Source organism: Sinohyriopsis cumingii, chromosome 1 (assembly GCF_028554795.1).
Source record: "Sinohyriopsis cumingii isolate HCF-2022 chromosome 1, ASM2855479v2, whole genome shotgun sequence".
Lineage (NCBI taxonomy): Eukaryota > Metazoa > Mollusca > Bivalvia > Unionida > Unionidae > Sinohyriopsis > Sinohyriopsis cumingii.
The window spans coordinates 13,713,989-13,727,655 of record NC_142961.1 but is presented as its reverse complement, the minus strand read 5'-3'; the positions used below and the strand labels follow the sequence as shown (position 1 = coordinate 13,727,655).

Genomic DNA, 13,667 nt, shown 5'->3' with positions numbered 1-13,667 from the left:
AACAACAAAAAAACAAAAAAAAAACAAAAAAACAAAACCAGCTCTGTGAAGGTCAAAGCTGTATCAAAACACTGCTGACCCCATTTCTATCTTTCTATCTGACCATGTTATGATCTTGACAATTACATCTGGTCGTAATCAGCAATTAAACAACAAAAAAACAAAAAAAAAAAAAAAAAACAAAACCAGCTCTGTGAAGGTCAAAGCTGTATCAAAACACTGCTGACCCCATTTCTATCTTTCTATCTGACCATGTTATGATCTTGACAATTACGTCTGGTCATCATCAGCAGTTAAACAAAAAAAAAAAACAAAAAAAAAAACAGCTTTGTGAAAGCTGAATGATATAATAATAACCTAAGTAGTACATGTACTTTAGCCAACATTTCTTTCAGTAACAAAAACCTGGCATCCAGAAACAGACATCGGGAAAGATAATCCAATTACTTACCTTACCGTAATTAAATATTGGTTCTGGACACACAATAATTATAAAATGTGGATGCTTGTGGGGGGTAAATTTTACATTTGTGCACTAATATGTTGGTTGCTGGTCGCATTAGAGGGGTGGCCTTTTTTGAGGGGTACTTTTGAAGACACACTCATCGGTGCCAAGGGTTTCTGGCTGCAAAGAGTGGGTGGCCACTGGTCAGTGGGCCATTCATGAGGGGGACCACTGTTTATGCATTTCATAGTCATTGCATACAAAGTGAATGTTTATTGACTTTGGAAGAGAAGTTTGCAAACAATGCCCATTTTTACAGAGACCATTTTTAAAATTTTTAAATGTAAAGTCAAAGAACCTTTGAAGCTCATTTATTTTATTAAATTTAAGCAGTTAAATATCAAGGTTTCTCCCCTTCTTATATATATGGATATATTGAGTGTTACGATAATGTTAAACATATCAGCTCATCTCATCACATCATGATGCACACAACTGTTTTGTTCCACTCAGTAACTTTTAAAGGTTTTCATGGATTAAAATCAATTTTGCCATGAGGCTTTGTGTGGAATTGCCATACAGCTCTACATGGAATTGCCATGAAAAATATGTCAAAGACTGTTTCTTTTTTAGGTAATCTCCAAGATTTGACCTTGACGTTGGTGCACAGAGAGAGTGTGTACTCTGTCAATACAGGGTAAGGAACAATGACATAAATATATGCAGATAATCATGATTCTAGAAAATTTCATAATCAATAAACAAAAAATCATTAATTATGTAATAAATCACATGTTTTTGTAGCAAATATTTTGAGAGGCTAGTTCATTGCTGAGTGGGCATAATGGAGGATTAAGACTGAACAATCATTTTTTAAAACACCTGACAAGCGGTGGATTGTATAATGTAATAATATTCTTCATTCCATCTTTACATGTCTGTTTTTGCAAAATAACTTTAGTTTACAGCAACATCATTTACTGAAGTTTGTTGATGACTTGGGGTTAGGTAAAGCCTACTGATATGGGGGCCACAACATCCAATTTCATGATTACTGTGACTGAAAGAAGAATAATGGTTTCTGCATGATACTTGGGTAAGGAAAAATCTATCAGTTTTGGGGTCAAAAGATCAAAGGTCAAAGTCACTTACTGAAAGGAAAAATGGTTTCTGTACAATGTCTTTTTAATCACAGAACTGTACTAAACTTTGTGCACAGCTTGCACTTGGAGTAAGGAAGAGGCCTGTTGGTCTTAAGTAAAACATCAAATGTCAGGGCCACTGGAGGTGATAAATCAAAACTGGATTTTGCACAAAAGCATGTTCCCAACATTTTATCTTCATCAGACATTTTTGGTGCTTTACAGTTTGTGAAAGGAAAAAGCCTCCTGATTTTGAGGTCAAAAGGCCAAAGTCAAGGTCAGTGCTACAGAAATGAGAAACAATTATTTTTACATAATAACTTTAGTTCTAGAAATGTACCATGATCAAAGTTAGTGGAAGACTTGTACTTTAGGATGTGGCCTGTGATTTTGATCAGAGTCATTGTGGCTTTTGCTTCATAATAACTTCCTGGATGGTTTGCATTCAGGGTAAGAAAGAAGGCTATTGATTTTTGGGTCTAATGTTATGGCTATGGTATAGGTCAAGGTCAGTGAGACTTGTTAGCCAATAATCTCCTGAGCTGACCATTCTGTGTTAGAGATAAATGGAGAACTATTAAATATGGAACATATATCCAAACTTTATAAGGTAAAATGGAGAGGTAAATTTTACATACCCAACTGGATGGATACAGATTAAAAATTTATAGTGCATACAGTAGATTCATATATGCCAACTTAGCTATTTTTTGTTGCTATTGTTATAATCCCTGCTGTGGTTGTCATTGTAGTAGTAGTAATAGTTGTTGTAAGTAATAGTTTCAGAACTGGTCAAGGCTTTGGTTCATTTTTTTTTATCTATGATCAAAAGTCCCAACTCCTGGGAGGGGTAGTTCTTTTATTTGGACTGTAAAATAGAAATATTATCCCCTTTCATATCAATGCTTTAAGCCCCAGGCAAGGTCAAGATTATTTAAAAATCTTGGTTTAGGTTCTTCTAAAAAAATCAAAATATAGAATCAGTCGGCACAACCTTCATATTAATTTGTTATCTGCCTCCCTCTCACCATCTAGCAAGGTCAGGGTCAACATCATTTGCAAGTGAAAACATGCATGTGTCTGTATCAGGTAACAGAGCAGATGAGACTATAATTCCTTGGAATTTCTTGTTCTTACTCTTTTTCTTAATCTAAATCAAGGATTCTCTCCTATGTATAATGGAGATATGATGTGCATGAAGCTATTGGTGGCAGCAGTATAATGTTCACTCTATAAGAATGTTCCAGTGAGCCATGGAAGTGACCCATCAGATAAGTTAGTTATCTATATAGCAAGGGATATTTCAACAAACCCTAACAGAGGAATAAAATATGAAAATTTAGTACTAAATGACATCATGGTTAGTTCTAATGACACAAAAATAAAAAGTGAAATTAATTAACTAGCACTGATAAAATAATCTTTGACCAATTAGATCCATGACTATACCCATGTTAAAAGAAGGCCACCAAGTACACCAAACAATGCAGGACTACTGTATTATTAGTATTATTAGAATTCTTATAGGAACAGTTGTAGCAGTTTGGTTAATAGCAGTAATAGTAGTGAGAACTTGTGTATTAATAATTTTTTCTCTTTCTTTCAATTCATTGAATTTGTACTAAACATTATGATCCTGGAAAAAATGAAACAATAGAAAATAAAATTACCAGTCATTTTGTGTTGCAGCCAAAAGGGGTACAAACTGACCTTCATTGCCAAGGTCAATGGCAGTGTTGTGGATGCATCATGGCAACAAAGCATAACAACTGAACATGTCCAGCAGCAGATTTCCTTCAAGACACCTCGCAGTGAGGAATACATTGTCTACAGTACTGGTCAGTCAGAGAACTTCAGGAAGGATTCTGAACTCTTTGAGTGGAGACTGATGAACATAGTGCCAAAATATATCACTGACAGGATGACTTCAGTGTTGATTGCCTCTTGGGCAGAGCATCTTACAGGTATCAAATATATATTTTACTGATGGACTTTAAAAATGCAACAATGAAATATTGCAATCCTTCTCCTGTATTGTATGATGGATTGGAAAAACTATTTGTTTATTTGCACTGCGTTGACTTGTCTTGAGCATTAGATGCATTTCCAAAGTCCATAAATATGTTTGTTTTGGTCTTGTTATTATTATCGGATAGAAAGACACAGGTATCACTTTCTAGCAGGGACAGGTACATTGGTGAATTCATCAACTTTAAGAACTTGTAAGCATTTTGTTTATATCATCTGAAACAATATATTTCAGAATGCTTCATGACTGCTTACATCAAATAATACTAACGGCTGCCATATATAGCTAAAATCTTCAGTATGCAGTACTTATAGTTTCTGAGGGGAGGAATATGGCTCCTAAGCATATGAATTATTGTTGTCCCCAACCCTTTTGAGGAGAAGAAATGGCCCCTAAGCATAGGAATTATTGTTGTCCCCAACCCGTTTGAGGAGAAGAAATGGCCCCTAAGCATAGGAATTATTGTTGTCCCCAACCCTTTTGAGGAGAAGAAATGGCCCCTAAGCATAGGAATTATTGTTCTCCCCAACCCTTTTGAGGAGAAGAAATGGCCCCTAAGCATAGGAATTATTGTTCTCCCCAACCCTTTTGAGGAGAAGAAATGGCCCCTAAGCATAGGAATTATTATTGTCTCAAACCATTTTGAGGAGAAGAAATGGCCCCTAAGCATATGAATTATTGTTGTCCCCAACCCTTTTGAGGAGAAGAAATGGCTCCTAAGCATATGAATTATTGTTGTCCCCAACCCTTTTGAGGAGAAGAAATGGCTCCTAAGCATATGAATTATTGTTGTCCCCAACCCTTTTGAGGAGAAGAAATGGCCCCTAAGCATATGAATTATTGTTGTCCCCAACTGTTTTGAGGGGAAGAAATGGCCCCTAAGCATATGAATTATTGTTGTCCCCAACCCTTTTGAGGAGAAGAAATGGCCCCTAAGCATATGAATTATTGTTGTCCCCAACCGTTTTGAGGGGAAGAATACGGTCCCTAAGTATAGGAATTATTGTTCTTGACGTTTTTGTGAATACAATATTGACATTTGTTTGCCCATCCTTACACTTTTGTCTCCACTATATAACTTAAAAGCTGTTCACAAGACAGTGTGTTGTATACCACATAGGAGGAACCTATTTTCTGGGTTGCAGATCAATATTATACATATTTACTACAGTCAAGGTTGTGTCTTCAAGGTCAAGGTTATCCAACAACATTCCCCCCTCCACTTTCTGTGCTACACATATTATTCAAAAGCCTCTTGAGACAGAGCCATAATCTTGGTTCCTTTTAATATCAGTAACATGTTACCTGTCAGCATTGCATAGCAGATCCTAGGAAGACTCCACTTGTATCTCCAGTCTCTCCTGGAAACTATACATGGATCCCCTAACAGTTTTGATTTTTCTAGGACTGGACATTGACCATGATAAGCTGGTGGGAAAACCAGGACTGTTTTCAGATGATGCATGGCCCCAAACCTCACTCCTCTCTATTCATGGATGCACTGATCCACCTTTTTCTTTGTTTTTGTTTTTGTTCCAAAATCAACCAGAATTCTAAGGGCAAACTAGCACACTCCTTCAAATGCATTACCCAGTAACATCAACCATAGGAATTACTTTCTGCAACTTCCAAATCTAGCTTCTCTCTGAAAGACTAAAAATGCCTTTACATCTCTATATCACATGGATGAAGGGAATAACTCCCCATTTTCCCACTAGGTGGCCACCCTTGTCCTGGATGTAACCAGTTACAACATTTACTTGCTACTGTGACCAGTGCCTCCTAGAATACATTTATGTTTAATTTTAACCATCCATTATTTATTTTCAGTGGTATAGTAATTCAAAATGTTGATGTACTTTGTGTATACAACATCTGCATTTATTCCTATGCAAGTTTTTACTGGTCGTTGTCATCCATATTATTATGAATGTGATCAGGTAATGTATTTGACAGACAGGAATATTTTTAGTCAATTATCTTTCTCCAAAAATTACTTGTTCAAGTTGCTTTCAGTCCTTTCCACCCATCCTGGTCAATGTGAGCATCCTGTTACAGGCATCACTCAAGCTTTCAATCCCTTCCACCCATCCTGGTCAATGTGAGCATCCTGTTACAGGCATCACTCAAGCTTTCAATCCCTTCCACCCATCCTTGTCTATGTGAGCATCCTGTTACAGTCATCACTCAAGCTTTCAATCCTTTCCACCCATCCTTGTCTATGTGAGCATCCTGTTACAGTCATCACTCAAGCTTTCAATCCTTTCCACCCATCCTTGTCAATGTGAACATCCTGTTACAGGCATCACTCAAGCTTTCAATCCTTTCCACCCATTCTTGTCAATGTGAGCATCCTGTTACAGGCATCACTCAAGTTTTCAATCCTTTCCACCCATTCTTGTCAATGTGAGCACCCTGTTACAGGCATCACTCCCATCCTTGTCTATGTGAGCATCCTGTTACAGTCATCACTCAAGCTTTCAATCCCTTCCACCCATCCTTGTCTATGTGAGTATCTTGTTACAGGCATTGCTCAAGCTTTCAATCCCTTCCACTCATCCTTGTCTATGTGAGCATCCTGTTACAGTCATCATTCAAGCTTTCAATCCCTTCCACCCATCCTTGTCTATGTGAGCATCCTGTTACAGGCATTGCTCAAGCTTACAATCCCTTCCACCCATCCTTGTCAATGTGAGCATCCTGTTACAGGCATCACTCAAGCTTTCGATCATTTCCACCCATCCTTGTCTATGTGAGCATCCTGTCACAGTCATCATTCAAGTGTAAACTGGATACATCTGGGATATGGGTAAGCACCCACAACAAATTAGGAAAGTTAATATGTAAAATTTGCTTCCTTTTGAAAGATATATATATATATATATATATATATATATATATATATATATATATATATATATATAGAGAGAGAGAGAGAGAGAGAGAGAGAGAGAGAGAGAGAGAGAGAGAGAGAGACAGACAGACAGACAGACAGACAGACAGACAGACAGAAAGAGAGACAGAGACAGATAGACAGAAAATGTTTTTTGTCTTTCAAGTAATCCCACATTCAGAGGAAGCAGAGAGAATAATTCCATATGTCATTGTGATTGGGTAGGCACATACACCAATCAGAGACAACATCATTAGGTGCTCATGGTGATACAGGAGTGTTTAAAGTTTTTGCACATTTTAAGACTTTTTGGACTTTTTGTTACTAAAATTTTATACTTTTCTTAGCATGATTATACAGAAGACACCAAAGAGAGACAAATGAAATTTCACACACACACACACACACACACACACACACACACACACACACACACACACACACACACACACACACACACACACATATGAGATAACTAATTTGTATGTGTTCTAGCAGTTTTTCCAAATTTTTACTAAATGTATTCCAGTTTTTGAGTCTGTAGTATGGGCATATGTGTTGTGCAAACACAAATTTAGCTTCAGTAATCTTTCACTATAAAGCCCCTCAGTGTACTGATGTCCCTTTTATAACATGTGTTTGGTCATGAATCCCATTAAATTGATCCCTGACTATAAGGCCCTCATGATACTGCTGTCACACTTATAATATGGGTATGGTCATAGATCCCATTAAATTGATCCCTCATATCAAGACCCCTCAGTATACTGGTGTCCCTCTTACAACATGGGTATGATCATGAATTTCATTCATTGATCCCTCACTATAAGGCCCTCATGATACTGCTGTCACACTTATAACACGGGTATGGTTATGAATCCCATTAAATTGATCCCTCACTACAAGACCCCTCAGTATACTGGTGTCCCTCTTATAACATGGGTTTGGTCATGAATCCCATTAAACTGATCCCTCAGTACAGGACCCCTCAGTATACTGGTGTCCCTCTTGTAATATGAGTATGGTCATGGATCCCATTAAAATGATCCCTTGCTATAAACCCCTCAGTATACTGCTGTCAATCTTATAATATGGGAATGGTCATGAATCCCATTAAATTATTCACTTGCTATAATGCCCCTCAGTTTACTGCTATTCCTCTGAAAACATGGGTGTGGTCATGGATTCCATTAAATTGATCAGATTTAGTTTTATGATTGTTGCTTCATTTTTTCAGCATTGTTCTTTGCTTATTACAGCCAGTTATAATGTGATTTTACACCATTAAACACTGTTTTATGTTTTAATTCAATATACTGTGATTTTACACCATTAAACACTGTTTCTATGTTTTAATTCAATATAATATTTTCTTTTCACCTCAGTATAAGACACCCTCACTGATAATGTAAGTCACTTTTATAACTCCCATGCACAGTATTATAAATAGGGAACTCTGTTACTTTGTTTTACTAATCATTGTCCCATTAATTTATTTTTAAGATCTTCATGTGAATATTACTACTCATTGTTATCGTTTTTTAAATGTAACACAGAATACATGTTTTTTCCAGTTATAAACACATCTATTAACATCAGTGGGTTGCAGCGAGAGGAATTCATCAGTGACAACAAGTGAGTATGCACATTTTGGAAAAGTTAGACTTTAAACTGTGTTGATAGTGATTGTCAAAATTTCCAAGTTAAAGAAAATATTTTGATGGTGATTCATTTCAACTCAGATTTGGTAATTGAAATATTTTGTATACTGGGTTTGTTATGAGGATGTGATTTCTTAACAAAACAACTTACAGAAATGCACAGTTTAGAACTAAGTTTAGCATTGATTAGTTCGAGATAAAAAATAATTTCAGGGAAAGATAGGAATAATTAAGAAAACAACACTGATATTTAATAGATTAGTATAAAACTTAAATGAGAGCATGATCCAATACAAAAAATGTCTTAGTACAGCCATTTTTCAGTACACCAAATAATCCAGCATGACAAAAAATTTCTAGGTCAAATTTAGGCAACTACTTGGGAGCTGTTGTGCCATCATAGCTGTATTTTTTTAAACCTACAACTATGGTATTAAATATCTGTATAATTTACCTGTAAGTTTTCTCTTGATAATTGAACACAGTTTTTAATAATGTTTAACTTTACAAGTTTGGAAGAACTGTTTTATAGTAAATACCTTGATCATCTATCCATGTCTTTTTATGAACATTTTATTTATTGGAAGAATAAACAACTTATCACTGAATCAGTGCATTCATCCACAAAGGAATATTGTTGCAGAGACTTGTATGAGGAATACATTGTAAAGACCTCTAATAAAGTTCACCTTGAACTGACTTTTCTTGTTGTCTTGTCTCTGTTAGCAAGTATCAAAAATTAGAGAAAACTTTTCATGTGACAAGTCTGGCAGCATCACTTGCTGTCAACTAAAAGTCAGATTTTGTGGTGCATTTTTTTGTGGCTAGATTGCAGACTGTAAGCAATTACATCTCATGGATTCATGATGAAAGTCTATCCATCTAACATCATCACTAACGTCTGGGTCAGATACTTTAAGAGTCATTTGATGTTTCATGAGGAGTAATACAGCCATCACTAAAAACTTGGTCATCATGATTTAGATGGTTTGCATTCCAGTCATACTGCCATTGGCAATCAGAACTTTGTGTTGTGGAACTGTTGTTTCTTCTTCAGATATGTTTTTGGATGATAAAAACATTAAGAGTATATCCTCTACCTGGCAAAACCATCTCTCTCAAGCGTGTTTTTAGCAAAAAATGCTACAACTCATCTGCCCACCTAGGTTGAAGTCAGACAAGAGTAATCTCCTATTGGATAGAGGGCTTGGTTTCAAATCCTATTGGAGAGAGGGCTTGGTGTCAAATCCTATTGGATAGAGGGCTTGGTGTCAAATCCTCACCATACTTAAGTTGTACTATTTCTAATGTATCTTTTGAAGGGAAACATTATCAAAAAAGTATATTTGACTCCAAAACTTGGTTTCTCCTATGTTCTATTTTATGTTTGTGGAAGAATTATTTTTGAAAACTCTTATGATCACGAGAGTCAACTGTTTTCTTTATTTTTATAGAGTAACAGGAACCAGGTTACGTTACTTTATGGATGTAAATGGATCTCATTATTTCCCTATCCAAAAAACACCTCCAGAGGTCTCAACACTGGTGAACAAAACAAAGGAAATTTTGAACTACACTGTTCACAGCTATGCCCAGGAAAATTTCTACCCGCTGTCCACATGCTATAAAGTGCTGATACAAAGTCAAAGTGAGAATATAAACATCAGTCATGTGTTACATGCATCATGGAACAAGTCTACATCAGGTAACACTACTTTATTAGACACATTTCATCAATTCACCTTGTTACAGATAAATAACATTAGCCATTTCTTCCACAGAATGTGGAATTCTTATTGCTTCAGTGAAATTATGTTTGAATTGTCTTTTCATGGATATTTCTAAATAGAAGGGCAGCATTGGACCAGAATTGTGATTGATTGTATCTATACTGTATATACTCACATATAAGATGAATCCAACTGCAAAGTGCACAGATCCAAATCTGCCATCATATAATGCACCAGCAGGTCTGGATCTGTGCAGTTTATTAGGAGTAATCAGTACAAAAAACAACCTGATCATCAGGTGCATTATGCTACAACAGATCAGAATCTTTGTTGCTTGAAGTTTGCTTTAATTTATAAGTGAGTATCTTTGATACTAAAGATGGATTTCATTCATATTTTCGCAACAGTTCTTTTTGAGATAACAATAAGCAATGTCTTGTTGGAAAAGATGGTACATTTGCTGAAAAAGGATGGTACATTTATTAAAAATGGATGGTACATTTGTTGAAAAGGATGGTATATTTGTTAAAAATGGATAGTACATTTGTTGAAAAAGGATGGTACATTTGTTAAAAATGGATGGTACATTTGTTGAAAAAGGATGGTACATTTGTTGAAATGGATGGTACATATGTTAAAAATGGATGGTACATTTCTTGAAAAAAGATAGTACATTTGTTGAAAAGGATGGTCCATTTGTTAAAAATGGATGGTACATTTGTTGAAAAAGGATGGTACATTTGTAAAAAATGGATCGTACATTTGTTGAAAAAGGATGGTACTTGAAGTCGTTTAGAATCAAACTATAAGTCTAGTTAAAAGCTTATTTAAAAATGGCTATCTCACCAACATGGGATATCTTTATGCTCAAGAACTCTTGAATTTTCACTTTTCCACATTTTTGTGATAAACCTGTTGTTATTTGAGGAGAATAAATCAAATGTCATTTGTATAAAAAAATCTTAATAAAAATAATTAATAGAATAACAATAAAAATAATACTAATAATAGCAACAGTTTTATACAAGGTAACTCATTTAGTTACAGGAACTAATCTCCCCCAAGGCCTTCTGAGACGTTTATGTATATACAGTATATACAGCACACGATAATTTGACTTCACATTAAAAAAATGAGTTATTCTGAATATCAAACAAACTTTCAATCTCATCCTACACAAGCATCTGGCAGCACATATAAATATATAAAATATATTTTGTTTAAAAATTCATCTGTAAAAACATGTATAAGCAGAAAAACCAGGAAGTATTTATATTACTTAGACCTGTTCGACTGTCTTAAGATTTCATCCATTTAAGACATTGATTACAAAAAGAAGAAATGTTATTGGCCAGCCTTATGTCACTAGGAATAATGTTCCATCCCAATGGACCAGTGTATGGAAGGCTATTTTTAGAGATTTCCTTCTAAGGCTTTGGTATAATGTAATTTTTACTTCTAACAGACCCCAAATCTGTGGTACCATCAGCATCTCAGGTGAAATATATTGCATAGCAATGGCTTATTGGAGCACATAAATACATACATTTGGCCTTTCTAAAGAATATTCTTTCATATATAAGTAAAGTATTATATAATTTATTACATCCTGAAAATTGTATTAATCATTATAAATGTTTGTATCAAAGTTCCCGACTGATTTGACTGATTTTCGTAATTACATGCTGCATATTGTAGACTTTCTTTGAGTTCTTCTTCTCAGCATTCCTATGGTAATTATATTATAAAAATTGAGAACTTGAACTTGTACAGAAAAACTTATTGGAACACTTAAAGTCAGTCATGAATTTGTAAGATCTTTTTTATGGCACATTTTGATTCGATTCGGTCCATACATACATGCTTCCATTCATCCATCAATCCTGAAAAACGTGGTAGCAATACTGGTCAAAACCACTAAATGTAGACAAACTTACAAGGAACGTCCAACTGCAAACTGGACAGACCCAGATCTGCCATTTCATAATGCTCTGGGAGATCCAGGTAAGTGCAGTTTGTTAGGAATAATCATTATAGCAAACAACACAGACCCTGATCTGCAGGTACATTATGTTATGGCAGATCAGGATCTCTGTTGTTTGAAGTTTGACTCGACATATAAGCGAGTATATATGTATATTTGGTTTGCATATTTATATCCACATTTTCTGGCCATTGCAGCCTTTGTACCAGTTTTTAATTTTATTTAAAAATTTTGAAAACTTTTTAGCTTTAGACTTTTGGGGTATGTAGATGGAGCATACATGTTTTAGAAATAAAAATATAATTTTTCCTCAAATTAAATGAATGCATGTATTGCATTGTGAATGCATTGCCTTATGTAAAGGATGGTATAATAGATATTAGAGTCCATTATAATTTTGCTATTGATTTGATGTTTCACATTTATTAGAGGCAAGGAAAAGTTTTTGTGAACACTTTATACCCAAGATCTTCATCAAAATTGTTTTCTTTCTTTATCTTACAGAGTCTGTGAAAATAACAGTGGTACAGAAATCAGGCTTTGTGGGATTGTATGGGTATGTTAGGCTGTTTTGTGACTTTTGATGTTATTTCAAAAATTACATCCGTGTATTTGTCATAGTTCATCACAGGTTCATTTTCAGTATTTGTTTGAAGATTTTTTTCTTTATAGAGCCATTGAATTTTTACTTAGTTTGAAAATAAAGAAAGAGCAAGACACACACACCCCAATATATTTCTGGTATTACTAGTAGAAAATACAGTATAAATTCACTTATAAGTCAAATCAAACTGTTTAGAAACAAAGATCTTCATCAGCAATATCATAATGTGCCTGCAAATCAGGGTCTATGTTGTTTGCTCTGCTGATTACTCCTAACAAACTTCACAGACCCAGATCTGTTGGCACATTATGTGATGTCCGATCTAGGTCTGTGCAGTTTGCAGTTGGACTCATAAGCGATTATATATGGTATTAGTTGTTTGGTTTTTTTTAACCCTTGGCCTTTGACATTTTGATTTCTACATTATCAGATTTGTATAGTTTTCTTACATGATTTTTGCACGTTTTGATTAAAATCTGCCCTTGAAAATCAGATTCAGTCATCCTGACATGTGTCTAACTTTTTATCTTCACTCTTGATGGGCAGAATAATGAATCTGTAGGAGTTGGTGTTTTACTGGAGAGAACCACATTTACTGTATGTATTCACTTATAAGTGCATAAAACACATATCCTGATCTGCCATAGAGTAATGTGCCTGCAGATCAGGGTCTATATTATTTGTTCTACTGATTATTCCTTTCAAACTGCACAGATCCTGATCTGATGGCACATTATCGGTGGTAGATCTGGGTTTGCACAGTTTGCACTCAGACTCAATTTATAAGCGAGTACAGATGGTAAAACGTCATACTGATGCAGGTAGAGTGAAGTGCCATGCTCATGGACATACCACAGTAGCCAATCCCGGCTGGCTGGTGGGAATTAAATCCTGTTTTAAATTAAGTTTATACGGCATGTTTGATTACATTTGTCTGATGTGGAATAAAGACAATGCCTGGTCACAAATTAAAAAATAAACCAAAAAAAGAAAGAGTGTGACATTGTAATTGCTGTACAGGGTAACCTGTTCACAATGAACTAAGATTTATATATTCTGAATTTAAGAAGTGCCTACTTAGTCCATATTTAAATATGATTTTTTTGCATTTATTGTCACATAAGGGATTTTTTTATGTACAAAATTCAGTGTGCTTTTTAATTTTATTATGGGTAATGT

General features: G+C 35.1%; 1 protein-coding gene across 4 annotated transcripts in view; it reads left to right on the top strand.

Moving 5' to 3' along the window:
• LOC149806437 (uncharacterized) overlaps positions 1-13,667 on the top strand; it is a 210,961-nt gene that overhangs the window by 129,314 nt on the left and 67,980 nt on the right. For all 4 annotated transcript variants that reach the window (XR_016420227.1, XM_089953321.1, XM_089953308.1 and 1 more), the window contains exons 41-45: positions 1,079-1,142; positions 3,277-3,551; positions 8,084-8,144; positions 9,625-9,875; positions 12,389-12,440. Coding sequence is in view for 3 of the 4 variants with exons in the window: in XM_089953321.1 (XP_089809447.1) it covers positions 1,079-1,142; positions 3,277-3,551; positions 8,084-8,144; positions 9,625-9,875; positions 12,389-12,440 (703 nt within the window). In the remaining variant the exon portion in view is untranslated. The remainder of the gene's footprint in view (positions 1-1,078; positions 1,143-3,276; positions 3,552-8,083; positions 8,145-9,624; positions 9,876-12,388; positions 12,441-13,667) is intronic.